The following is a 27,225-nucleotide window of genomic DNA, read 5'->3' as shown; positions in this document are numbered from 1 at the left end:
TGGTTACAACATGACCCTAAATATGGGTATTTTCTTGGTTTGATTTTTGGGGTATACCTTTTTTTGAGGAGGGTACACTTTTATTAACAATTCGTTGCTTTTAACCTTACATACTCTTTTGGGTTTCATTAAGAGCCATTCCTTAACTAATTTTTTTGTTTCCTTCCTACCCCGCCTACTCTTACTTCTCAATCTTTGTAGGTGCTTCTTTCTCTCTTCATTTTCTTTTTTTTTTTTAATTTTTTTTTTTAATGTTTATTTATTTTTGAGACAGAGAGAGACAGAGCATGAACGAGGGAGGGTCAGAGAGAGAGGGAGACACAGAATCTGAAGCAGGCTCCAGGCTCTGAGCTGTCAGCACAGAGCCCGACGTGGGGCTCGAACTCACGGACTGTGAGATCATGACCTGAGCCGAAGTCGGCCGCTTAACTGACTGAGCCACCCAGGCGCCCCATTCATTTTCTTTTTTTTAATTAACTTTTTAGAAAGTTTATTTTAGAGCAGGTGCAAGCAGGGGAGAGGGACAGATGGAGAGAGAGACAATCTCAAGCAGGCTCCACGCTCACCTTGGAGCCCAATGCGAGGCTCCTTCTCACAGACCATAAGGTCATGACCTGAGCCAAAACCAAGAGTCAGACTGAAGCGCGCAGACGCCCTTGTTCATTTTCTAAATGTTGATGTTCTTCAGGGCTTGATCCTAGCCTTGTAGTACTTCTCACACAGTAATCTCACTCTGGGTGGACTAAATGCTTCTCAGCCCTGGCTGGCTACAGATTCTTTGTGTATCTGATGGATTAATAAATATCTCCACATGGCTGTCTCATACATACATGTCCAAATTCATCATGTCCAAAATTGAACCCATCACCCACTGCCCAACTCAAAACCCTAGATGTCTTCCTAGACTCCTTGGTGTTTCCCAATGTCATGTCCTATCATCAGTTTCTCTTAATATATAACAGCTCAGATACCTCTTCAATCCATATACTTTTTCCATCCTTCCACTATAACTTTGTGAGGCTAGCATTATGTCTTGCCTGAGCCATCGCAACAAATTTCTAATAGTTATCTCCACCTTTGGTTGATTACTGTTTCAGAGTAACCTTTCAAACCTACAAATTTGGCCCCCGATCGCTTGCTTAAAACTTTCTGTTGCTTAAAACTTTGTCACACGCTGTGTGTCTGTTGCCCTTTGGCTAAAGCCCAACTTTAGCATAGTTTACTGTAGACCCTGAACAATCACCTCCCTCTCCAGTCTGATTTTTTGCAACTTACTTGAGGCATTCCAGACACACTGAACTCTTATTAGAATACTACGCTTCTGCCTACTGAATCCACTGCTGTTGCTCTTTTTTGTCTCTATTAAACATTCCCTTCTTCCTTGATTCATAGACTAGGATAGGTCCCCTGCTTTGTGGTCTCCCAGTCCCTTCTGTTTACTCATAAAAACACTCATGGGATTATATTTGTTTAATTGTCTTTGGTCAGACTTAAGTTGCATTGTATCCTTGGTGCCTGGGACAGTGCTTGTTCATGCTTAGTAAATTATCTATTTTTTGAACCAATGATTAAATGAACTTATAACTCTGCTCTTCTCTCACTGCTCTATTTAATTTTGACATTCTGGAAAAAAATTGATTTGTGTTCATCTTCAGTGTCAAGAGGTATGTGTCATTGCTTTTAATGTACACTTTCAACTTTTTTTTTTATTTAATTACCTGTTTTGAATAATAATATAGTCCTGTGGTTAATAATTAAGCTGCAAAGGATATATACTGGAAAGTCTATTATATCGCTGCCTCCTAGCCACCTAAGCCTTCTCCCAGGAGATAACTGGTATTTCCAGGTTCTTGTATATGTGTGCATGGATTTGTTTTGCATTTTCAAGCAAATATTTGTGAATTTGTGCCTATATGTAGTGTGTGTGTGTGTGTGTGTGTGTGTGTGTGTGTAGTTGGTTAATAATAACCAATTTCTTATTGGTTAAATATAACACAATTCAAATTGTGCCCAATCTGTAGTTCGTACACAGGCAATATACCGTATTGAATAATTTTGAACTTTTGACATTTTTTTGCATATTGATGCCTTTATCTGTAGGATAAGGTTCTAGAAATAGAATTGCTGTGTTGGAAAATTTTTAAAAATAATATTTTTAATTTTGAAAGATCTTGACAATTTACTTCTAGAGAGAAAATGTGAATTTACCTTCTTAACTGCACAAGTGCCCCTTGCTTCATACCCTTGTCCACACACTGTACAACATACCTTTTGGAGATTTGCTAGCTTGGATTATAGAATTAGGACTGTGTGTGTAGAATGTTTTCTTTTGATGTTAAATGGCCCAGAAAAGATAATATACTTAATTTATAAAGTGTTTATGAGGTCCAGACATATAATGAAAAACATTTAAGTTCTAGTGTTATGATAGCTAGTATAGAAAAACAAGATGTCGTGTTATGTCTGATAATGAGAAGAAGGTGATGTTTTTAATTAAAAGTTTTTGAAAAATAAACATTATGGTTTTTAACCTAATAAACTTGAGCAGTCCTACTAAATAAATGGGAATTTTTTTTTCAGACTCTGAACACAGTGAAATAAATGTGTTAATGAAATTACTTGCCTGTATTTCTGTTCATTTGTAGTTGGTTAACTCACTTAAGTAGATTGCCTCGTTATTTGAGGCCAGATCAAGGAACTGAACCTCTTAAAGCCACTTACGTCTCTGTTCTTTTACTGTCCAAAACATCAGCTTTTGCCTGGAAGGGTGGTTGGGTGAAAGTATGTATATTGTTTATTTGTTCATTCAACCAATATGTTTTGAGTATTTTAGGCAATGTACTAGTTTTCGAGTATAAAACAATGGGGTGGGGAGGAAGACCAAAAATATGTCTCCACATGGAGCTTTCATTCATATAGAGGAAGTGGAAGATGCATGGCTATGCCCCTTAATAATTTGTTCTTTTATTAATGGAGAGAAATCACATCAGCATATTTGTTGAAGGGAAGAAGCTAGAGGGATGAGAAGAGGTTGAAAATAAAGAGCAAGGAAAGATTATCAGTAGGTCAGGATTTTGGAGAACATGGATCAGGTGATCCTTAACATGACCTTTCAAGGCTTTATGTGATCAGGCTCTTACCTTTCATGTGTCACCTTATCCACTTACCTCCTTGCTCCCATTGTTGAGCCTCACTGGCTTTCATTTAGTGACTTTTCTTACCTCAGAGCTTTTGCACAAAGTGTTCCCTTCACCTCAGATGTTTTGTCCCCCACTCTGCTTAATTGTGGCTTTTCGTTTTCATCTTAAACATTATTTCTGCATTTGTCAAAGGGGTCTTTTGTAACTCTCATAATCAAAATTTTATCTCTCATTATTTCTCAGTACACTTAATTTTTTCGTAATAAAATTTGTCACCCTTTGTAAGTATACAGGTCTTTGTGATTCTCTATTAGAAATTTAGCGTCAGGTATGGTACGTGGCACATAGCAGGCATTCATTGAGTATTGACTGAGTGAGTTATGAACTTAATGAACTTAACACCAGCAATGAATTAGATTAGCCATGAGCTTACATCCTCGATAATTTAGGTTTTTAAAAACCTTTTCAGGGTTTTATGGGTTATGAGTTGGGGGACGGATGAGTAGTCAGAAGTTAGGATGTTTAGGGCAGTGAAAATACTGGGTATGGTACTATAATGGTGGATACATGTCAGTATACACTTGTTCAAACCTATAGATTGTACACCAAAATTGAATCATAATGGGCTTTGGGTGTTGTGTCATTGCAGATATCAGTTATAACAAATGTGCTACCCTGGCAGGGGATGTTGATGATGAGTTAGGTTATGCATATGTGAGGGCACAGAGTATTTTGAAAATCCTATCTTCTGCTTAATTTTGCTGTGTACCTCAGGCTGCTCTAAAAAAAAAAAAAAAAAAAAAAAAAAAAAAGAATAAGTCTTGGGTGCCTGGGTGGCTCAGTTGGTTAAGCATGTGATTCTTGATTTGGGCTCAGGTCATGATCTCATGGTCGTGAGATCAAGCCCTGTATTCAGTTTGACTCTGCACTGGTGGAGCCTGTTTAAGATTCTCTTCTTCTCCCTCCTCCTCCCCTCCCCCCTCCAAGCACTTGTGTGCTCTCTCTCTCACACACACACAAAAAAAGTCTTTAAAAAATAAAACAAAAAATGCTATAGTCTAGGAATATACCCAAGAGAAAGGGAAATATCTGTCTATATGACAACATGTACATTAATGTTTATAACATTATTCATAATAGCCAAAAGGTGAAAACCCCAGTGGCCATCAAATGATGAAAAACAAATTGTGGTTTATTCTTATAATGGTATATTCCAACATAGACAAGACGTTGAAAACATTATACTTGGGATGCCTGGGTGGCTCAGTCGGTTAAGCATTCAACTTTTGATCTTGGCTCAAGTCATAGTCTCACGATTTGTGAGATTGAGTCCCTCATCAGGCTCTGCCCTGACATGGGGAGCTTGCTTGGGATTCTCTCTCTTTTCCTTTGCCTGCCCCTCACCTGCTTGCGCTCTCTCTCTGAAAATAAATAAACATTAAAAAAAAAAAGAAAAAAAAACCTTCATGCTTAGTGGAAGTTGCCAGTCCAAAGGACCACATTATATGATCTCATTTATATGAAATGTCTAGAATGGGAAATCTATAGAGACAGAAGGTAGATTAGTGGTTGCTTATTATGGGGAGGGGGTTGTTGGAAGAATGGGGAAGTGATGGCGACAGTATAGGAGGTGTCTTTTTGAAGTGATTAAAATATTACAAATGCTAAAAACCATTAAATTGTATACTTTAAATAGATACATGGTATATTATGTAAATTATATCTCAGTAAAGTTTTTTTTTAAAAAACTTCATAGGCAACAGGGAGGAGTTTTATTTAAATTTGCATTGTTACTAGTAAAGGTGAGCATTTTTCATATTTTTTTGTCAATTGTAGTACTTTTTGTCAACTCCTACTTTTTATTTATTATTATTTTTTCATTATTTTTTAATGATGATTTATTTTTGAGACAGAGAGAGACAGAGCATGAACGAGGGAGGGTCAGAGAGAGAGGGAGACACAGAATCTGAAGCAGGCTTCAGGCTCTGAGCTGTCAGCACAGAGCCCGACGTGGGGCTTGAACTCACAGAGCGTGAGATCATGACCTGAGCCAAAATCAGAAGCTCAACTGACTGAGCCACCCAGGCGCCCCCAACTCCTCCTTTTTAAAATTGTTTTCCTGGACTTGATTGTACTACGTTATCTGAGTTTTCTTCTTACTTCTTGATCTATTCTTCTTAATCTCTTTTCTATGTTTTTGTTCTTTGTCTCCCTCTTAAATATTGGTGTTTCCCAGTGTTTTATCATTGGTCTTCTATTTCTCTGCGTTTTCCCTAGTTACTTTGATCTACTTTTCTTTTTTTTAATTGAGATAGAACTTACATGTCATAACCTTTTTAGGGAATAAATGCAAAAATAAGTGAGACTACATTAAAAAGCTTCTGTACAGCAAAGGAAGCCATCAACAAAATGAAACGGCCCCAGGAGTTAATTTTGATGAAGTCCGGTTTATTCATCTTTTGTTGCTTGTGCTTTTGTTGTTCTAAGAAATTATTTGCCTAATCTAAGGTATGATCTGCTTTTATGTCCTTTTATAGTTCTTTCCGTGACCTATATCACCTAAAATAATTTGCATGTATTCTTTTCTGCTCTTAACACTCATTCTTGACCTTTCAAAATAGAGAACAAATTAATTTAGCATTTGTGAAAAACAACACTGCAGTGTGAGAGAGGATATTGATAGAGGATAAGTAAGGAAATCCTAGTCTTGAAGTTGGCTGTCTTTGTTACCAGAATTGAAGGTTGCTGGAAGTTGACTATTATGTGTGTAGGTGTGCATGTAAGTATATTGTGTGTCTTGGATTTAGAGAAATCATAGTAAGCATGACTTAAAACCAGGCATAAAGACATATTCGGGACGTGGAGTTTAAACTTGAACTATGGTAAAGATGATTTGTTTTGGTTTCTTTCATGATCCTTTCTCCTTAATTACTTTAAAACAGATCTGTGCATGGGATTCATTTTATTTAAAACCCTTCCAGCTATACTAAAACATCTGGGAAGAGAAGAAAAATAAATGCATTAGAATGGATTTCTTTTAAAAAAGGAGAGTATGAAAAACCTATAAAATTGTTACCTCTAAATGTTGCAGTAAATATGGATGATTGATATCTCAGATTTGCTTCGAAATAATCCATTTGTGGTGGTGGGAGGAATGGCAATAGGATTGACCATGTGTTATACATTAATGAAACTGAATGAAGGGCATTTGGTGTTGATAAATGTATTGTATATGTTTGTAATTTTTCATAACAACTAAAATTTTTAAGATAAAATTTTTTAAAAATGTCTTTTGAGACCATATCTTTTCTCTTCAGTTTCAGGTCTTACATCTAGATATTATCACGTGGATTTCCTGCCAGTATTTCAAATTAAACTCATTAAAAATGGAATCCATTGCCTTTTATCACCATATTTCTGTGTTTCCTCTATTCCTTACCTTCGTTAATGGAAACACCCATATACTTGGTTTCCTAAGATAGGAACCTAAGACTTTGCCAACTTTCCTAATGTCATAAAGATTTTTACTTCTGATTCACTGTTACTGTCTCCTATCGGATTCCAATCATATTTCTTCGTAATTGCAGCATTCACGTATAGGTGATCCCTCCAGTACCCTGGCCTCTCAGTTCTTTGAACTTCTTCGCTTCCTTTCAGTGATCTTGCTCTTGGCCTTAGCCCACTTACTATATACCTATAGAACTATCTCCCTGCAATATCTCCATAATCTCCGCTTTAGGCATGTACCGTTTTTTCACTTACCACTCAAGTCTTTCCAGCATATTCCTTCCTTCTAATATCCTGATTTCGCTAATCTTTTGACCCCACCAGGATTTATAATCCTACTACTTTTTTTTATTGTTCCTTGTTGTTTTTGTTCCTTATTCCCTTCATGTCCTTACTTAACTTTTTTATAAGCACTGCCTCGTTTGTATATCTTCAGCTCCCTTACCCCCTCTGTTGATTGGCAGATCATTCTCTCTCCCTCATGTATATTTTATACCTCTTTGTCCTTTCTTGATTGTCTGAAATTGACTGGAGGGGGAGAAAATCACATTTGTGCTGACTGACCACAATTTAAATTCATGGTTGCTTTTTTTTTTTTTTTGAATGAGCAATCATATCTCTAGTCCATTCACTCTTTCCTGGCCCACTTTTGTCATAAAATCCTTAGTGTTTATTTACTCACCCATACTCTAAGCCGATGACCTTGCTTGCCATTTCACCACTGAGAAATACAAGCATTCAGAAAATAACTTTTTTTGAGAGAGAGAGAGAGAGCACATGTGTGTGCGTGTTCATGAGTGGGGGAGGGAAAGAGGGAGAGGGAGAGAGAGAATCTTAAACAGGCTCCATGCTCAGCGCAGAGCCTGACCCTGGGCTCCATCCCACGACCCTAAGATCAGGACCTGAGCCAAAATCAAGATTCAGATGCCCAACCGACTCAGCCACCCAGGCACTCCCAGTAAAGAGCTTCTGCAAGTCTACTACATGTACCCAAGTACCAGTATCTGCACGTGTAACTCTCTTCCGTATTTTTCCATGAATCAACTCTTTCTGTTCTGTTTTAGGCCGTTTTTCTCCACGTGTATACTAGATCCTATTCCCTTTTCACCTGCCCAAACTTACTGCTTCTTCTCTCCTGAATTATCTTCATCACCATTGGAAGGCTGTTACTTCTGTCATCTTAAAAAAAATGTCAGTCTCACTTTGACATTTAGGCATTGCTCTTAGTTTACCTGATACATTAACAACAGTTGATGCTGTTGATTTACTCTCTCTTTTCTGAAATGCATTCTTCAGTCACCTTTCAGAACTCTGTGTTCCTGATTTTTCTTAATTTCCTCATGCAACTTCTTCATCCTTTTTGCTGGTATTTCATCTCCCTCACTTCTGTACATTGAAGACCAGGTTTTCCATCCAAATTCTCTTGGTGATCACATCCACTTTCATTGCCTTAAATACTGTATCATTGTTTTCCAAAACTTCTTTAATTATTGCCCTCCTTCAAAGTGCTATTTTAGACGTTTTTCTCCTAATCATACCCCCCCATGAAGTTTTAATGCCGTATATATTCTGTTTATGTACTGTATCCCTTCGGAGGGCTACAGGCCATTGTAATATTTAAGATGCCCCCTTCCAAAGAGCCAGTTTTTGCTTTCTTGGGAGCACTATCACCCCTGTTGAGAATGCATGATCTGTATGCTGACAGAGTTCAAGCTTTTATCTTTAGCCTAGACCATCCTCAGTATATCAGATATATACCGTATACATGGACACACTATACCTCCACTAGATGTCCAATAGGTACCTCAAAAATTTGTATAAAACCAACTCATAGTCTGACTTTAGCCCCTGTCCATAATGTGCTTCTATGGCTTTATTTTTCTTTGCACACTTTTTGTTCTAGCCACACTACATTTGGTATTTCACATTTTACCCTAGTGGTAAAAGGGCTTAAAGTAGTGATCACTTATTTTCTTAATCCACATTGGCTTGGCATTGAAAATAGAAATATCCGTGGCTCAGAGCCTCTATCATCATAGTCTTCAATAGGTAGGGTGGAGCAGAGATTGTAGTAATCAGTTTCTGGAAGAAGTAGTGACATTGCAGTCAGGGATTGAGATTTTGGCACAGGGCAGGGAACATGCCGTATCTTTGATCCTTTTTTTTTTTTTTTTAATCATGGTCAATATCATTTGAAAGAGAACGTTTTAGTCTATTCTGGATGCTATAACAAAGTACTGTAGTCCAAGTGGCTTGTAAACAACAGACATTTATTTCTCACAGTTCTGGAAGCTGGAGAGTCCAATCAAGATAAAGGGGCTGGTTGATTGGGTTCCCGATAAGAGCCCTCTTCCTGTCTTGTGGATGGCCTCCTTTTTATTATGTCCTCACTTGGCGGAGAGAGCATCTCCCTGTTCCTCTTGGAAAGCCACTAATCCCCTCATGAGAGTTCCACCCTCAAGACTTCATCTAACTTCCAAAGCCTCATCTCCAAACACCATCCTATTGGGGGTTAGGACTCCAACATATGAATTTGCAGGGAGGCGCAATTCCGTCCGTAACAAAGGAGTTATGGGTAAATGTTCCGAATTTGGACTGCTATTCAAGCAATAGAATAATGCATGAAGGAATGCATTTTTGTATAGTGGTTCAGAATGTGACCCCTTTAAAGTTAAACTAATTGATTTTTAGTGATGGCTGGTTGACATTGCACTTGTATGACTACAGATTCAGCATTTCCAGGGAAGATTTCATCTATGTCTGTAGCAATTTTGTTTTGAATGTGTTTTTTTTTTAATAAAAAAAAATTTTTTTAAATTTTACTTATTTTTGAGAGAGAGAGAGAGACCGAGTGCAAGCAGGGGAGGGGCAGAGAGAGTGAGACAGAATCTGAAGCAGGCTCTAGGCTCTGAGCTGTCAGCACAAAGCCTCATGATGCGGGGCTTGAACTCATGAACTGTGAGATCGTGACCTGAGCCGAAGTCATGCTCAGATGCTCCCCTGAGCATGTCACACAGGCTCCCCTCAATGTTTAAATGTAGGTATCATTATTTGGCTTGGTAGGCAGTTTCCAGAGATTTCATTTTCTAGTGAAAATGCTTTTTTAGAATATGTGTTTTTGAATATCACGATGTGTTTGTAACACTCTTTAGGGCTTCCAGGGAAGCTTTCTGTCCTGTCATCCTGGACAATAGGAAGGGTAGACAGGGTAGATTTTGAATACTAGGGATTTTTTCTTATTTGTGTTGGCATATGTTATTGTTTCTATAGACAGTAGCAAGTTTCTCTTCTAAGTGATAAACGGTAAGATTCATCTCAGTAGAATATTCAGATTGCTTGTTCTCTTTATCAGTGAGAGGTTTTTTTGAAAGATTCTGGTGTCATCAGTTGGCTTGGTGTCCTCATTAACATATCTGCAACTTTTACAAAACACTATTGCGGTCAGTCAACTGACTTCAGGCCTTAAATTTCCTAATGAAATAATAGGAGGGTAGCTGAAAACCAGTTGAAATAGTTGAACATTTTATAATGTTTTTGGCAATTTTATGAGTGCTATTTAAATTCTGGCAATAAAGATTACATTACCTGGGTTACTGCTGTTGAAAACTTTCCAAAAGATCCGTGTGTCTTATTAGGATGTGTTTAAGATAAGAGAAGATAATATATCTACATGTCGCTGTGAAAAGTTCACAAAATAACACAGCTGTATTGCTATAGAATTCCCTTTTGAGTAAATAAGAATTTAAGCTACGGAGCAATTAGATAGCATTGCTCAATGCATCTAGCCGAACATCTGTGAAAGGCATTTCTTCAAATCTTTGGACTATCAGCAATGTGTGTTTTTTTTTTTAACAACACTGGTTGTAAAACTGTGGTATTTGAGATAGCAGATCTTTTATTCTAAACAAATGAGGAAAGAAAGATACAATATGGGTATTCTAAAACCCAAGGGAATGTAGGTATAAAGAATGACTTTATAATTAGAATGTGTTGAATTACTTAGTTAATAAACTTTGTGAAGTTTTTTAAATGCTATTTTGTGTTTGGGGGATTTTTTTTTTTTTTTTTTTTAGAAATTCTGTTTTTATGTTCCCTTTACTAGTGTTTTTGAACAATTTTTAATCATCTTTCCCCCAACCCCAAATATGCAAAGTAATATCAGGAAACTACGGTGATTTAATACTTTTAAATGGCATCTTGGCCCATTTATGATGTTTTTCTTCCTACCTGTGTGAGTTAAAAATCAACTTTCTTAGGGGCGCCTGGGTGGCGCAGTCGGTTAAGCGTCCAACTTCAGCCAGGTCACGATCTCGCGGTCTGTGAGTTCGAGCCCCGCGTCAGGCTCTGGGCTGATGGCTCGGAGCCTGGAGCCTGTTTCCGATTCTGTGTCTCCCTCTCTCTCTGCCCCTCCCCCGTTCATGCTCTGTCTCTCTCTGTCCCAAAAATAAATAAAAAACGTTGAAAAAAAAAATTAAAAAAAAAAAATCAACTTTCCTAAAAGGGCGCACAGTGGGTTCTTCTAAATGACAAATCTGCGCAAATTGTTAGTGTGCAGTGTGGTTCATTCATCACAAAAAAATACCCCAACAAGATCTGACATTTTCCTGTCACCCCGGAGAAACTGAGCAGTATTGAATTTTCATATCCCTCTTCAAAACAATGGGTAGATGAGGTAAGAATTGGAAAATTGGTAGTTTGTGTACAATATGAAGTTTGTCCCATATATTAAGTTGTATTTTCTTCATGAAAATTCTTAGCTGTATCATTCCCAATTTTCTCTTCTAGTATCAAAATTCTAGCTTTATGCTTTAAAGTCGAAGAAGAGAAATGCTAGAACTTTTCAATTTAGTTGTAAACAGTAACATCTTAAAATGTGATAAACCAAAACAAAAAGATCTCTATGTTTGGCAAAGTCACATTCCCCAGGGATTTACTGGACAGCAACAGCACTGTTACCAGTGTCAGCTGAGGCATTATTTGTATCCTTCTCTAATGGCTCCTTGTTTCAGCAAAGCTATTGAAGAAGGTGTGACGCTTAGATAGTCCTCATTAAGAATTCTTTTCATCACTGTTTAGATTAGTTAACAAAACCTGGATATCAGAGTTTGAGAGTTTGACTTCTGCTGGATCTGCTGTAATCATCTGACAAATGTCCATATTCTTTTCTGTCCTCATTTACTTATTTACTGTCCTTGTTCACTGTGAGGGACATCTAGGAACAGATTGGCATTTTCTGTTGGAGAGAATGTAAATAATAAATTATAAGCTACTTTGAGATAGTTGGCAAGATAAATGATGTATGAATATTACTGTGTAATTAATGTTTATTTTCTAACTAATGCTTTAGTAGTGTCCTTTGATTGTCATATTTAGTCTGTTTTAAAGCAGCATTTTGGCAGTCTCCATTTTCCCAACTTTTTCCAATTTCACTATTATAATGCCAGAAAATTATATTGTAAACTTAAGAAAGAGGTGAATTTTTTTTCATACTCTTGACAGAGCATCCTTTTGCTGTCTAAATTAAAGTAAGCTGAAAAAAAAGGAATGTCTATTTTAAAAGACAGCTGTAAAACAAACCTAAGACAATGAAAGCTAATATAACCTGTTTTGCTTTGATTCTACTTGGAAAGATGCACTCAAGTTTACGAATATGCATTCTACACTGCTATTTGGTTCCTGTAACTAAATGTACACTTGATTTATTGTACTGGAATCAATATTTTATATCAAATTTATTTAAGAAGAATGAGAGATCTTTTGTTTTCATCAGTTATATGATTGAAGTCACCAAAGTTTGAGGTCAGTGTATTTTAAGATAATTTATCACGATTCTCTTTTGTTAGGAACTGAGTTGTAAGAAAGTGCTTTTTTTTTTTTTTTTTTTTTTTGATAGAGTGCAAGCTAGGGAGGGGCAGAGAGAGAGGGAGACAGGATCCGAAGCAGGCACCACGCTGACAGGCTGACAGCGCAGAGTCTGACGCGGGGCCTGAACTCAAAAACTGTGAGATCGTGACCTGAGTTGAAGCTGGACACTTAACTGACTAAGCCACCCAGGCACCCAAAAGTGCTCCTTTCACATATCTGTTACCAACTATTTTGAGTAAGTGTGCGTATTTTACTCACCCTCTGGAAACATTATTCTGTCAGGCACTGTTCTGAAGGTGCGATTTCATAATTCAGAGTAATACTTCTTTATTCTCAAAATGGGTACTTATGGTTGCTTTTCCTCTCTGTCTCTGTTTGCAAGGGTACAAAAGGAGAGAACTAGATTTCATTACCTTTTTTTTTTTTTTTTTTTTTAAGTAAGCTCTATGCCCAATGTGCTGCTTGAACTCAAGACTCCAAGATCCAAGAGTCACAGTGCTCTACCAACTGAGCCAGCCTGGTCTCCCCTCATTACTGCTTCTTTGAAGGTCAAGAAAAAAGAGGGGCACCTAGGTGGTGCAGTCACTGAAGCATCTGACCCTTGATCTCAGGTCATGATCTCATGGTTCGTGAGTTTGAGCTCCACATCGGGCTCTGTACTGATGGTGCGGAGCCTGTTTGGGATTTTTGTCTCTCCTTCTCTCTGCCCCCACCCCGCTTGTTCGTTCTCTTTCTCTCTCAAAATAAATAAATAGACATCAAAGTAAATAAGGAAAAGTAGTCAAGAAAAAAAGAGCCTGTCACATTATGCAGTGGTATTCTGATTGAAAATTGGGAAGGTTACTAGAGGTTTTATAAGAAAAGATGCAGTAGAGAGACTGTATATTTAAATTTAGTGGTGGGATGCCTGGGTAGCTCAGTAAGTTGAGAATCCAGTCTTGATTTTGGCTCAGGTCATGATCTCACACTTTGTGAGATTGAGCCCTGCACGGAGCCTGCTTGGATTTCACTCTCCCTCTCTCTCTGCCCCTATGATGCTCGGTCTTTCTCTAAATAAATAAACTTAAAAAAACAGAAACAGAGTGGGTCTGAAAAGAATTGATTGTTGCTTTTTCGTGTTTTTCCTAACATTCTATCATTGTGTCCTTTTAATAAAATACATATATTTTAAATATTACCATTTTAAATATTCAGTCTTGTAAATACTTGTAATGATATTTTATTAGTATTCTTGACTGTTTTATTTTGGCTCTTGTCTGCTGCATTTGCAACCAAATTATACTTTATATGCTAGACAAGGTTTATGCCAGCCTAATTGGTTGCTGGCATTTCTTAGCCTCGCAGCTGCTGTGAATTCAGCTGTGAACTAAGGAACATATAATAGGATCCTGTTTTCAGAGACCAAAAGGCAATTGTCAACATGTAAGACTTGTTTTTGACAGCTCAATAAATATATGAAATTTTATGGCAAGCTAAATAGTACTAATAGCAATCTTAAGTAACCACCTTAATTTTAAAGATTAGAAGAATCTGTATGCTACTTTTGTTCACTGGCGCAAAGGTGACTTAAGTTCTGGTGTTCTCTATTCAGTGATTTTTAAAAAGTAATTTGTCTTAATGTTTACTCATTTTTATTTTTATTTTTTATTTTTTAAATTTTTTTTTTTTCAACGTTTTTTATTTTTTATTTTTGGGACAGAGAGAGACAGAGCATGAACGGGGGAGGGGCAGAGAGAGAGGGAGACACAGAATCGGAAACAGGCTCCAGGCTCTGAGCCATCAGCCCAGAGCCCGACGCGGGGCTCGAACTCACGGACCGCGAGATCGTGACCTGGCTGAAGTCGGACGCTTAACCGACTGCGCCACCCAGGCGCCCCTATTTTTTATTTTTTAAACATAATGTTTGGTTTTGAGAGAGAGACAGAGAGAGAGAGAGAGAGCGCGCGCGCACGCGTGGGGGGCACGTGGGAGTGGGGGAGGGGCAGAGAGAGAGAGGGAGACACAGACTCTAAAGCAGGCTCCAGGCTCTGAGCTGTCAGCACAGAGCCTGGCATAGGCCTCGAACTCACCAACCATGAGATCATCACCTGGGCTGAAGTCAGATGCTTAACCGACTGAGCCACCCAGGCACCCCTACTAATATTTTTAAAAGTTGAGATATGAACTGTTTTCTCTATGATTTTACCAAACAAAAAGTTGAGACTTTCAATGATGCAAAAATATTTCTAAAAATGAACTAAACATAAAATGGCTTTGAAGTAAAGGTTGTGATTTCAAAATATTTTGTGTATTTATATTCTTTGATTTAGCAGTTAATAGTTTTGTAAATTATCCTAACATCTAAATTTGGGGTGAAATATATATTTCTTTGGGGTTGAACCATATTAAATTAGCCTTTTTAGGTTAAAAAATATAGATCTTGTGATTTTTTCTTAATTATGATTTAATTATATTTAAAAATCTGTTAGTTCTCAGTAGCAGAAACTTAGGATCCTGTTTTTAAACATACACATTTAAGGTCTGTAATCTGTTGAATCTGTTGAAAATTATGTTGTGTGTGAAAATGTTAAGTGAGAGTCCATTTGCCTTTGTTTTTATTTTATATTTTAATTTTTAAAAATGTTTATTTATTTTGAGATACAGCATGCACACTAGCAGAGGAAGGGCAGAGGGGGATGGAGAGAGAGAATGAATCCCAAGCAGGGACTGACTTGGGGTTGGAACTCAGGAATCCCATGAGATCATGACCTCAGCCAAAATCAGGAGTCAGACACTTAACCGACTGAGCCACCCAGGTGCTCCTATTTGCCTTTATTTTAAGTGGGAAACAATTACAGTGTTCCATCGTTGACTCACATTCCCCAAACTATTTCATAAATGCGACTGACACTATAAAATCATCTACATATCAGTAAAAACTATCATGTTGCACAAATAATAAGTATTAAGGGTAACAAATCAGTTTTATATGCAGTAAAAACTTTTCTTTCATCATAATTGCATTTTGCCCATGCTCTTTCAACATTTTCTTAAATATTTTGGGAGTTGTTCAACACTAAGCAAAACAAGGAGTAGTAAATATGAGAGACTTGAAATACATTTGGGACGAGCACACACTGTCAGAAAATGGCTCATAACGTGTATGATGCAAGCATCATTCTGTGCCTACATTTTGTATCATTTTGATACTTGACATGCTTTTTAATATGTGATTCTGACCGTCTATCAATTATATTTGGAATGTAACTCAACTTTTCTAGCATACTCTTTTGTTTAAAATGTGAATTGAGTTTTGGCATAGATAAATATAAATATAAATTCTTCTGTATAAACATTGGCCAAAGTATCTTGCATTGAGAGAGAAGTATGTTTTATGAAGTTTGAGTATTAAACACGAGGAAGTATTCTTCAGGGAATGGGGAGAGAGAGGTTCTGCAGGATTTGCTTTTACTTTCCAAAACTCTTCCCAAGTATTATCCTTTGCTCTCAAAAGATGATATTTTCTACACTGTAATTTGTCTTTACAAGTAGTTGAAATAAAGTTGAAAACTTCTAAATATCTTGAGTTTTGAGATTGTAACAGGTATAATTAATTCATATAAGAGTAATTTTATATAATAGTGTGAACCTAAAGTTTTCAAATCTGACTCCCATTTTTTTATGAATTTGACATAAAGAATTAATGATGGATTGGGACTTCTGATCAAAACAGTAAAGTTTATATATTGGCATTCTTCTGACCCACATACATCAGAGAAAACAGAAAGACATAGCTGAGCTCAAGAACAAGATACCACGATGGAGTAGAAATGGATCAGAAATACTGAGGGATGGTTGGGCTCTGCAGGCAAGGATGGCAAAAGTTGATTCCTGTAGGAAGATAGGGAGATTTAAAAAAAACCCACAAGTTCCCTGTTTGAAGACAGAGACTGGTATGGCTCCTTTTTATATAGGAGCTCCCTGCAGCTAGGTTTATAGAAAATTTTCTCCAAGGGAGGCAGTCCAATATGATTAAGGTAGAAATACAGGGCTGACACTTAGCCCCTGTGCACTGGGAAATCATACCAGTTATTTCTGGCATTATTTATTCTCATCGGTCAGGTGCCTTATCTTTGGAAATCTTTAACAGGATATGTAGAAAACTTGCATGTGTTTGGAATTTGGAAAACACTTCTAGAAAACTCATGAGTCAAAGAATCATAAAATTAGAAAATAGTTTCAACTCCCATAACAAAAATACTAAATACAAAAATTTATAAGATGCTGCTAAAGCAGTTCTTGGAGAGAAATGTGTAGCTTTAATTGCTCATCAGGGAAAAAAAGGATAAAGATGAACAAGCAAAGCATCCATCTTAAGAATTTGAGAAAAAAATGATGCAGCAAAATGTGTCCGAAGTAAGTTACAGGAAAGATTAATGTTAAGAACGGTAATTAAGTATTTAATAACACAGTAAAAGGGCTCAACAAAACCAGGTGTTGTTCTTGGAAGAGATAAAACTGACAAATCTGATACAAGATTTACCAAGAAAGAACGATGAAAAATTATTAATGAAACAGTGATTGTTACAGATTGCCACAGACATTCAACATAATTATGAACAACTTTATGCCCAAAATGTGAAAACTTAAATAATTGTCTCCCAGAAAAAAGTACAATTATCAAAAGTCACAAATAGAAAACTACAATAATCTTAAAATGGTTAGGAAAATTGAATCTTTTCACAAATAAAACCCTAGACCAAGATGGTTTTAACCAGATACTCAGGGTTCAAATAATTCTAATTTTAAACTGTTCCAGAATAAGGTTGGAATGAGAAAGGAAGACTGCTGGCAGCTATTACTCTTAGTCAATGATGTAAAGATCCAGCACAAAATTCTTAATGTAATTCCAACTAGAATCCTGACAGGTGGTTTTTTAAATTATTAGGTTATTTGATTTTTGGATTTTGACAAGCTGATTCTATACTTTATACAGACATGCAAAAGGCTAAGAAGATCAAAGAAACTCTTAAAGAGCAATTAGGTGGGGACGCTTCTTTTACCGGCTAGCAAGACTTATTGCAAAGCTGTAACAGTACGACTGTGTAATTTTGGTTCAAGGATAAAGAAATAGGCTGATGCATGTTTGCTTGAAATTTGACGAGTCATAGTGCAGATAAGTCAGGGAAGGAAGAGCCTTCCAGGAAATGGCACTGGGATAATTTGGTTTTCATGGTAGGGTTGGGGGAGTTGGGAATTGTGTTACCATACACAAAAATCAAAATGACAGTAGGTTGCAGTCTTGAGTATAACTTTTAGACTTTGTGAAACTGTGGAAGAAAATGTCAGAAACTTTCTTAATGACCCGAGTCTCAGGAAGAATTTTAGAAGGTAAAAAGCCGTAATTGAAACCTGTATGTTTACATTAAAATTATCGTCTTGAAATTCACCAAAAAACATCATAAGGAAAGTAAAAGATGAGCCTTAAATTTGGAGAAAATATTTGCAACATATTTAACAGAAGATTGATACCAAAATATATGGAGAATTTGCAGAGAAGTGGGAAGAAAAAAACAGTCAAAATGTTTGGTGGCCAACAAACACACAAATAGGCACAGCCTCATTAAATCAGAGAAATTAGAACCACAATATGATCATAGTGGATGTGAAGTCATTGTTAGTAGGATTGCAAATCATTGCAGGTATAGTCACTCTGGGAAACATGGTGGCACTAACTAGAAAAGATACACATGTGTGTATTCTGTTTCTTACATTTCCGAGAGAAATTCTTGCTTATTTGTATCGGTACGCATGTATAAGAATGCCTATAACACCATTGTTTCTAATACCAAATATATGAAAACACATGTTTGTCAACAGAGTAGATAAGTTTTTGGCATATTCGTATGTAGTGAAAATAAGTGAATTAATTTACAACAGCATAAATGAATCTTGGAAAACTAGTGTGTACCAGAAGCAAGGTTTAAAGTAGTGTCACTCCATTTACACAGTTTAAAAACAAGCAAGCTGTTCAGGTACTTTTGTGTTACATGTATAGGTGGTAAAACTTTAAAGAAAAGCCACAGTATGACTCTCAGATATTAGGATAATGATTACTGCTGGTGGTGGGGGAAGAAGGGAAAGGGAGATTCACTTAGGGAGGGGGGCATATGGAGTTTCAAAGGTATTGTTCCTTTTTGTTTTCAAGATTTTATTAAAAAATTTTTTTAGGTTTATTTATTTTTGAGAGAGAGAAGAGAGAGAGCACACAAGTGGGGGAGGGCAGAGAGAGAGAGATACACAGAATCTAAGCAGGCTCCAGGCTCTGAGCTGTCAGCACAGAGCCCATTGGGGGGCTCAAACCCTCGAACTGTGGGATCATGACCTGAGCTGAAGTCAGACGCTTAACTGACTGAGCCACTCGGGCGCCCCTTAAAGATTTTATTGTTGAGTAATCTCTCCACCCATTGTGGGCTCAAACGTACAACTCTATCAAGTCTCATGCTCCACTGACTGAACCAGCCAGGCCCCCCTCAAAGGTATTGTTTTCTAACCTGGCTGGTAGTGAATACACAGGTGTGTTACCTTTTTTTTTTTTTTTTTTTTTTTTTTTTTTTTTGAATGTAGAAGTGTATATGATATAATTTATAGTAAAGTAAATGGGGAATCAGAGAGTCAAAGGGCAATGAATTAGTGATGATGGAATACAGGAATTTTCTCAAACCAGAGAATGGTGATGGTGTTAGAGGGGCTATGTGGGAAGATTGTACCAGGTTCTAAGGAAAGATACTTCAAATTCTGATTGGTCTCTGAGCTGTAGGTCCTTATCTGTATCAACAACTGCACATGATCCCTATTAACAACTATCCCTATTAGGATAAAATACTTGTTTTTGATTTAGTGATAATCATAATGATTTCTTTCCCTTGAAAAATGTTGTATATATTTATCCCTCTTTTTATTATATTACTTAACAGGTGTGTACTATTTGACTTTGGAAAAAATCAAATTATAATTTTTATTACAATTAAAAATAAGAAATTTGAGTATCTCACTTGAGCTATATGTATACATATATATGTATATGTAAAACATTTTTTAAAAAAACCTTTAAAGGTATATTGGATAAAGTTAGACTTAAAACATTTTTTAGAGGCAACTTTTGTTAAACATAATCAAAACCCCATCCTGCAGATATTTCTGGTTATCTCATCCACTGACCAAAAAGCATACACTTGAGATTTGATTCATTCATTCAGCTCTAGTCTTTATTAATTTCTTCTTATTGGAATTTCATATTTCTTTGTTCCTATTAGATGAGTAAACTGGACCCTGGTAGAGATAAGCGAACAGTTTCTCCTTTCTCAACATTTCTGTCTTCTTAAACCTCTAGAGCTTAGTCTCAACTGGTGAATTAGCTGCTTTTGACTCTCATTTACTTGTGGCCTAAGGCTTTCTGCATTTGTAAGCGAACTTCTGGAGGTAGCTATTGAGGACTGCTGATAATGGGTTTTCAAAAGAGAATCTTGATTTTCTTTATCCTCTTTCTGTAGTCTGTCTGATTTCTGTAGTCTGTCTTTGGAAATTAAGGTCCCTGTGAGATTGTGTGACCTGTAGTTCTTTAGGTCCTATAGTCCACTCTTCGTTCCCAAGGTAAGTTGGAATATTGTAGTAGATGCCTAACAGGAATGTGGTATTGGTCTTGCTTTTGCAACATGATACACTTCCTCATTCTCATTGTGGTACTTCCTCATTCTCATTATTGTGGTACTTCTGTTGGTAATTGCATGGAGACCCCCTGTCTCTACTCTTCAACAATCTCAGCTACAGCCTCTTCATTTCCTGCTGAAAGTTAGTATTTGTGGTATTTAAATATATCTTCTTTGTTGTAGTAACCCTGTTCATACTCATGGGTATTACTGTTTTGAGGCTGGGTTTCACTACTTTAAGACCTAGTAGCTGCTGGGTCTCAGATTCACTAATTATGTTGTGGAGATGGTGTTGAATGTGGGGCTTGATGCAGCAGTGGGGTTTCCTCCTAGATTATAATGGAGACCATCAGGGCAGCTCATGGCTCTCTGGGGTCCACTCTTCACTTCCACTACCAATTAAACTCAGTTTCTCTTTTTCTTTTTTAAGTTTGTTTATTTATTTATTTTGAGAAAGAGAGCTCAAGTGGGGTGGGGCAGACGGAGGGGGAGAGAATCCGAAGCAGTGCAGAGCCTTATGTGGGGCTTGAACTCATGAACTGTGAGATCATGACCTGAGCTGAAATGAAGAGTTGGACGCTCAACCCACTGAGCCACCCAGGCACTCCTCTCTTTTTCATAACCTGTAGCAGCTTTGTAGATGTACTGCTTGGGTCTCTCTTTAAGAAACTTCTTACTGTTCCTTCAGCTCCAGGGAGTACATTTAGCTGACAACCTCTAGCTGTTAATTTAGGCTCCTAAGATTTTGAGTTGAGGCCTTGTGTTTCCTAGGAAACCTCCTGCCACTGACTGAGCATGGTGTGGGTTCTAGGGTGTTTCCATTTTGTCCCAGTGTTGGACTGTTCTAGTGGGCAGGCAGTCTTTGCTTTGGAGTACTCTACTGGGTTTTCCAGCACATTGTCAGATCTTTGTCAGGGTCTGAGGCTCTGTCTGCTCAATCCTGTTTTATATCCCCTTTCCTTCACTGATTTTTAGATCCATTTGAGTCTGAAAGTTTTCCATCCTCAGTCGTGTTTTACTCCCCCCCCCCCCCCCCGCCCAGCTTTTATCTTTCATAATAAAATTCTTGTCCTTGAACATCTGCTTCCTGGAGGACCCGACTGACACATACCACTTCTGTTGGTTGTTTACCTAATTTCTGTCCAATCACATTGGTAGTGAATGTTGTCTCATTTCCCCCTTTTTAAGTCTCTCCCTTGAATCTTCTCAGTATTTTCCAGTTCATCATTTCTGTCTACCCTTAATACCCGATTGTCTAATGTCCACTAATCTCAGTAAATGCCTTATTTTTACAATAACATTGTTTCATATACTGTGTATCTGGTTTTTTTTTAAAGATATTTAAAGAGGTATAAACTGTATTAAGGTAAATTATAAATGCCCCCAAGGATTTCATTCAGGAAATACATATGAAACCTATTAAATAATATAAAAATGCACATCTGTAACATAGTTTCTGTCCTTCCTTGAAGAATAATCAAATGGGTGGGTAAGATGAAGACAAGTAAGTAAGAAGTACACACGCGCACACACACACACACACACGCATCTAAAATCTTGATCTGCTTCTAGGAATTTGTCCCAAAGAAATATTCTGACAAGTGTAAAATAATACACGTGCAGTAGTATTCATTGCATTGTTTATAATAGTAAAAAATTGCATACAACCTAAGTACCATGAATAGATATTAAATAAGTTGTAATAAACATAATGGAATATTCTATAATAATTAAAAATAATTACTTAGTTCTGTGGTTATTAACAAGTAAGATCCACAGTCTGCTAAGAGAGGGAAAACAAGTTTAATACGTTACATAGGACACCCTGTCTCTACAAATGGTAAGTAGTAGAACTGTCAAAGAAAGTAAGGTGTAGAATGGATTTAGATAGGCAGCATGAAGAAAGAGAACATTTTAGATTACATTTTCCAACCTTTTTGGACTTAGAATCCTTTTCTCAATATTTTAAAAACAATGTCACTTTGTCCAGTATACGATAGTGATTTTTACATACAAAGTGTTTTATATTAGTATAGTATTAAAAAGTGCTCTCTGAATTTTTTTTGTGTTTTATAGTCAGTATCATCACATAGTAAAGAAATTTTTTAGTGATTAGAAGTATATAAAATTTCAGGCATTCTCTGCCACTGTGTAACCATTTTTAATGTATGTTGAAAATAAACTTTCAGTCTAAACCAATTTCTCGAGTTCCTGGTCTTGACAGCACATCTATGATCCCATAGACAAAGTTTATGCACAAATCCTGAGAGTCTGGAAATCCCTTGTAAGAAAAGTAGTGTCGTTTTCTTACCATAATTTATTACCATAATTTATGACATCTTAAAAATGTATGTTTTATTCCCACTTAGGCCGAATACATCAAGCAATGGTAACATCTTTAAATGAAGATAATGAAAGTGTAACTGTTGAATGGATAGAAAATGGAGATACAAAAGGCAAAGAGGTATGATCACTGGGTTAATTATTTATTTATTTTTTTTTTGAGAGAGTAGGAGCAGGGGAGAGGGGCAGAGGCAGAGGGGAGTGGAGGGAGGGGGGGAGGGGGAGAGAGAGAGTGAGAGAGGGAAGGAGGGTGGGAGGGAGGGAGGCCTAAGCAGGCTCCATGCTCAGTGTGGAGCCCAATGCCGGACTTAATCCCACGATCCTGGGATCCTGACCTGAGCCAAAATTAAGAGACGCTCAACTGACTGAGCCACCCAGACACCCCTAAATTTTTTTTGATTATAGTTTTAAATAATCTCTACACCCAACATGTGGCTCGAGCCTACAACCCCAAGATCAAGAGTTGCATACTTTACTGACTGAGCCAGCCAAGCGCCCCAATCACTGGTTTAAATTTTATTTCTGGTCCCACAATCAAGGTTCCAAATATAAAACAAAACAGAGGCTCCTGGGTGGCTCAGTTGGTTAAGTGTCCACCTTCGGCTCAGGTCACGATCTCGTGGTTCATGGGTTTGAGCCCCATGTCAGGCTCTGTGCTGATAGCTCGGAGCCTGGAGCCTGTTTTGGATTCTGTGTCTCCCTCTCTGTCTGCCCCTCCCCTGCTCATGTTCCGTCTCATAAATAAAACATTAAAAAGTTTAAGACAAAACAGAGAGTATATAATTTTTTACATAGTGCATGTATTCTTTATCATTGCTTGAAAAACTTAAAAATGATTAAAAATTTCACTCAAAGATTGGTAGGTTCCTCTTCAATATTGTAAGTGATGGGACATATAATCAAGACCACAAAATGCTGTCTTTTAAAACAAATTTAATGTTTATTTATTTTTGAGAGAGAGCAAGCACAAGCAGGGGAGGGGCAGAGAGAGAGAGGGAGACACAGAATCGAAGCAGGCTCCAGGCTCTGAGCTGTCAGCACAGAGCCCGACGTGGGGCTCGAACTCACGAACCTCGAGATCATGACTTGAGCTGAAGTCGGACTCTTAACCAGCTGAGCCACCCAGGTGCCCACAAAATGCTGTTTGAATACAGATTCTTTAAATATATGTGGGTTGTAATTGTAGATAATATAGTTTTCAAGGCAGTACTATTCATGAGGCCAAAATCATTTAACAATTATTCTCTCTGTGTAAATTCGTAAAATAACATCAAAATTTACTCTCAAAATATATGCATTTTTTAAAACAGATTGATCTCGAGAGCATCTTTTCACTTAACCCTGACCTTGTACCTGATGAAGAAATTGAACCCAGTCCAGAAACACCTCCACCTCCAGCATCCTCAGCCAAAGTAAACAAAATTGTAAAGGTTAGTGATGAAAATTCAGAGCATGGGTGGGTGGGTGTGTGGGCTGAGGGTCTGGTTTGAAATGACAGTCTGTGAAGAGTATGTTTTAAGTATTAGTTTGCTTTAAAAAAACAAACAAACTGTAATATTTCTGCCATCTTCATGTCCTGTATATGCTTACATCCTTTGAAGGATCGAGGTTGTCCAGTTGACAGTTAATGATCATCATTAGGTAAAATCCTAGGAATTCCTTTCCTGATTAGGATTTTTCCCAAGACTAGTAGCTTCTCAGGAGATATGGATGTCAAAACCATTTGCTGTCCATATTTGTTGAATGATACATATGACTTAGATAAAGAAGGAATGTTGATTTTTCATAATAAATTCCCACTCCACTAGTCTTTTGAAGTAGTGATTCTGCTGCTTATGTTCATTAGATAAGCATGGGAAATGATAGAATGTAGTTTAACATCTGTAAAGATGAACTTTAAAACCATGCTGTATATCCTCCCTAAGAGTTTTATCTTTACAAAAATAAAAGCCATGTCGTTTTTATTATTTTAAAAGGTAATACTCGTCCTTCCTATTGAAATTTCTCACTATTAAAATTGTATATCAAAATGCAACTCTTTTTAAACCAGGTCGCTCACACCGTTGTTTAATCTGTAGTTCTTCATCTTGAGGTTTCAAAAAGTATTTGTTGATTTTGTCATGTACAGGTATAACTTTAACCCTATAGGAATTTGGTATCTTGAAAGGAAGATATACAAAAGCATCCAAATATAGTGTGATGGGAGCTTAACATTATCAACAAAACATTCTACTTTTTAAGTTCTGCATATGAACATAAGGCGTATTTTCAGTTCATGTAATTTAACTAGGATATTGAGTGTCACTGCTTAGAGGTCTTTAGTTATGACTTGTAGATGGACTGTTTTTCATATTTGACTTCACAGCCTTGAAGGATCTTTATAGTTGATCCTTCTTAGTATGTCATTAGCAGCCTTTGCTGTGCATTAAAATCACGTGGAGAATTTTTTAAATACTGATGCTTAGCCCACTTTCAGCGATTCATTTTATCTAAAGTGAGGCCCTAGAATCAATATCCTTTTATTAGTACCCATCTGATTTAAATTTGCAAATGTTCTGTCTAGCTTTGAGAACCACGACATTATTTGATATCTTTCTTTTCAGGTGACTAAAATGAAGTCTTGGTAAATAAATAATAGGATCAAAAATTTGCTGCTCTAGTGTATCGAGCGTTGCGAGTCTTTGAGAGTCCAATGAAATCTTTTAGTAGAAATGAGAGAAAAAAAGAAATGACAGTGAGCATTTCATGGTATTTTGATGTTTAACAGTAGATTGTAAGTTGTCTAAAACTGGTATTTTATTGATTACTCCCACATCCAAAGATGAAATGTAATACATGCTTTTGAAATGTATTACATGGTTGTAGCATGATGACTACAACTATACCTTTTACTGAAATTGCTCAACTTCACCTTGGTTCAGTTTTCTCATGAAACCAGAATAATAGTAATTACCTCATAGGGTTGTTGTGAAAGTTGAATGAATTAATATTAACAGTGTCCATCTCATACTAATTCCTGAATATTGCTTTTTGTGGGGAGGTGGTGGCCAATACTCATATGAAGAAACTTGAATATTGCTAGCATTAGTGTAGTAATTTGTTAGCAGATTATAGTTTTTTTCCATTTAGTTTCATAACATATTTTTAAAAAATTTTTTTAATGTTTTTATTTTATTTTTGAGAGAGACAGAGTGTGAGACAAAGCGAGAGAGCGAGGTGACACAGAATCTGAAGCAGGCTCCAGGCTCTGAGCTGTCAGCACAGAGCCTGACATGGGGCTTGAACTCACGAGCCGTGAGATCATGACCTGAGCGGAAGTCAGACGCTTAACCAACTGAGCCACCCAGGCGCCCCTAATTTTATAATATTTTATATTCACCTACTTTCATTTAATTAAAGAAAGCTGAAATTATGATAAAATCTGAGGAGTAAAGAGAGAAAGTAAATGAACATTTTTTTGTTGTATAGAATCGACGGACTGTGGCTTCTATTAAGAATGACCCTCCTCCAAGAGATAACAGAGGTAAAGTAAACATTTCTCTATTAATTTTTCCTATTAACTTTTTAGTATGACCCTGACAAGGTAAGTCGAAAGTTAATATCACCCTTGACATTATTATTCATTTAAACTTTACATGGCTAATTTGAAGATTGGCTATCAGAAATTCCCTAATATAATAATGTCAATAATATGAAAAATGATTTATAAAGGTACATGATGAATATGAAACTCCAAATCTGTGCACTTTTTGATTCATCTCTTTACCCAGTAACTTTTCAGATTTGAGAAGAGTTATCATGAGAAAGAAAGGAATGGGGAAGTAGTCAGTTAATTGATTTCACAAGAGTAAATCTAATCTTCACATTTTAATGTGACTTTTTGGCTAACAGTCTTCCAAAAAGAGTCATGGGTAACTTGGGAGTCAGTTAAAGAAAAGTTGAATAGGTACAATTTGTAGTTAATTGCAGGTATTCCATATATTTTCAGCCCGGAAATGTAAAACACAGTTAATTTCTTTTCTTTTCAGCAATTCACAATTGTCATTTCTAGCAGTGATAATTTCTCTGTATGTGAAGGACAGGCATAGGTGTTAGAAGAGAGATTGGAGGTAGAGGCAAAGTCTTACACTTTAAGCCTATCCTTCCTTTGAGTCTTGTGAAAATTTATATTGGCTATGTGAAATGTGATATTCATATTTTACTTTATATTTATTTTTCCACTTTTGTAACATAATCATTGGGAAATTCTTTGCCGAAGATTTGCATATTTGAGGAGCAGAGAGTGGGATTTGGAATTACAGGCAGGGTTGAAGGGCTTTTTTTAAAACTTGATGTACAGAATTGGGTAAGTTTTTCAAAATGACAGTGCATTTAAATTTAAAATTTATATTTTATACACTTACATTATTTAAATGATTATTAAGAGTTAAGCTTGGCTTTAGTTTTTATGTAAATTATTCAGAATGAGTTGTTTCTTTTTTTAAAATATATTTATTTATTTTGAGAGAGAGAATGGGGAGTGCAGGTGGAGGAGAGGCAGAGAGAAAGGGAGAAAATCCCAAGCAGGCTCCACACTCAGCACAGAGACCAACGCAGGGCTCGAGCTCACGAACGGTGAAATCATGACCTGAGCCAAAGTCGGACACTTAACGAACTGAGCCACCCAGGCGCCCCTCAGATTG

General features: G+C 36.8%; 1 protein-coding gene across 4 annotated transcripts in view; it reads left to right on the top strand.

Moving 5' to 3' along the window:
- Positions 1–27,225, top strand: part of KIF2A (kinesin family member 2A) — a 68,415-nt gene that overhangs the window by 11,278 nt on the left and 29,912 nt on the right. For all 4 annotated transcript variants that reach the window (XM_058731508.1, XM_058731501.1, XM_058731520.1 and 1 more), the window contains exons 2-4: positions 22,570–22,664; positions 23,854–23,973; positions 26,012–26,066. In XM_058731508.1, coding sequence (XP_058587491.1) covers positions 22,570–22,664; positions 23,854–23,973; positions 26,012–26,066 — 270 coding nt within the window. The remainder of the gene's footprint in view (positions 1–22,569; positions 22,665–23,853; positions 23,974–26,011; positions 26,067–27,225) is intronic.

The sequence above is a fragment of the Neofelis nebulosa genome, chromosome 1, assembly GCF_028018385.1.
Source record: "Neofelis nebulosa isolate mNeoNeb1 chromosome 1, mNeoNeb1.pri, whole genome shotgun sequence".
Taxonomy (NCBI): domain Eukaryota; kingdom Metazoa; phylum Chordata; class Mammalia; order Carnivora; family Felidae; genus Neofelis; species Neofelis nebulosa.
Note: the sequence above shows the minus strand (reverse complement) of the source record. Positions and strands in the feature narration are given on the sequence as shown.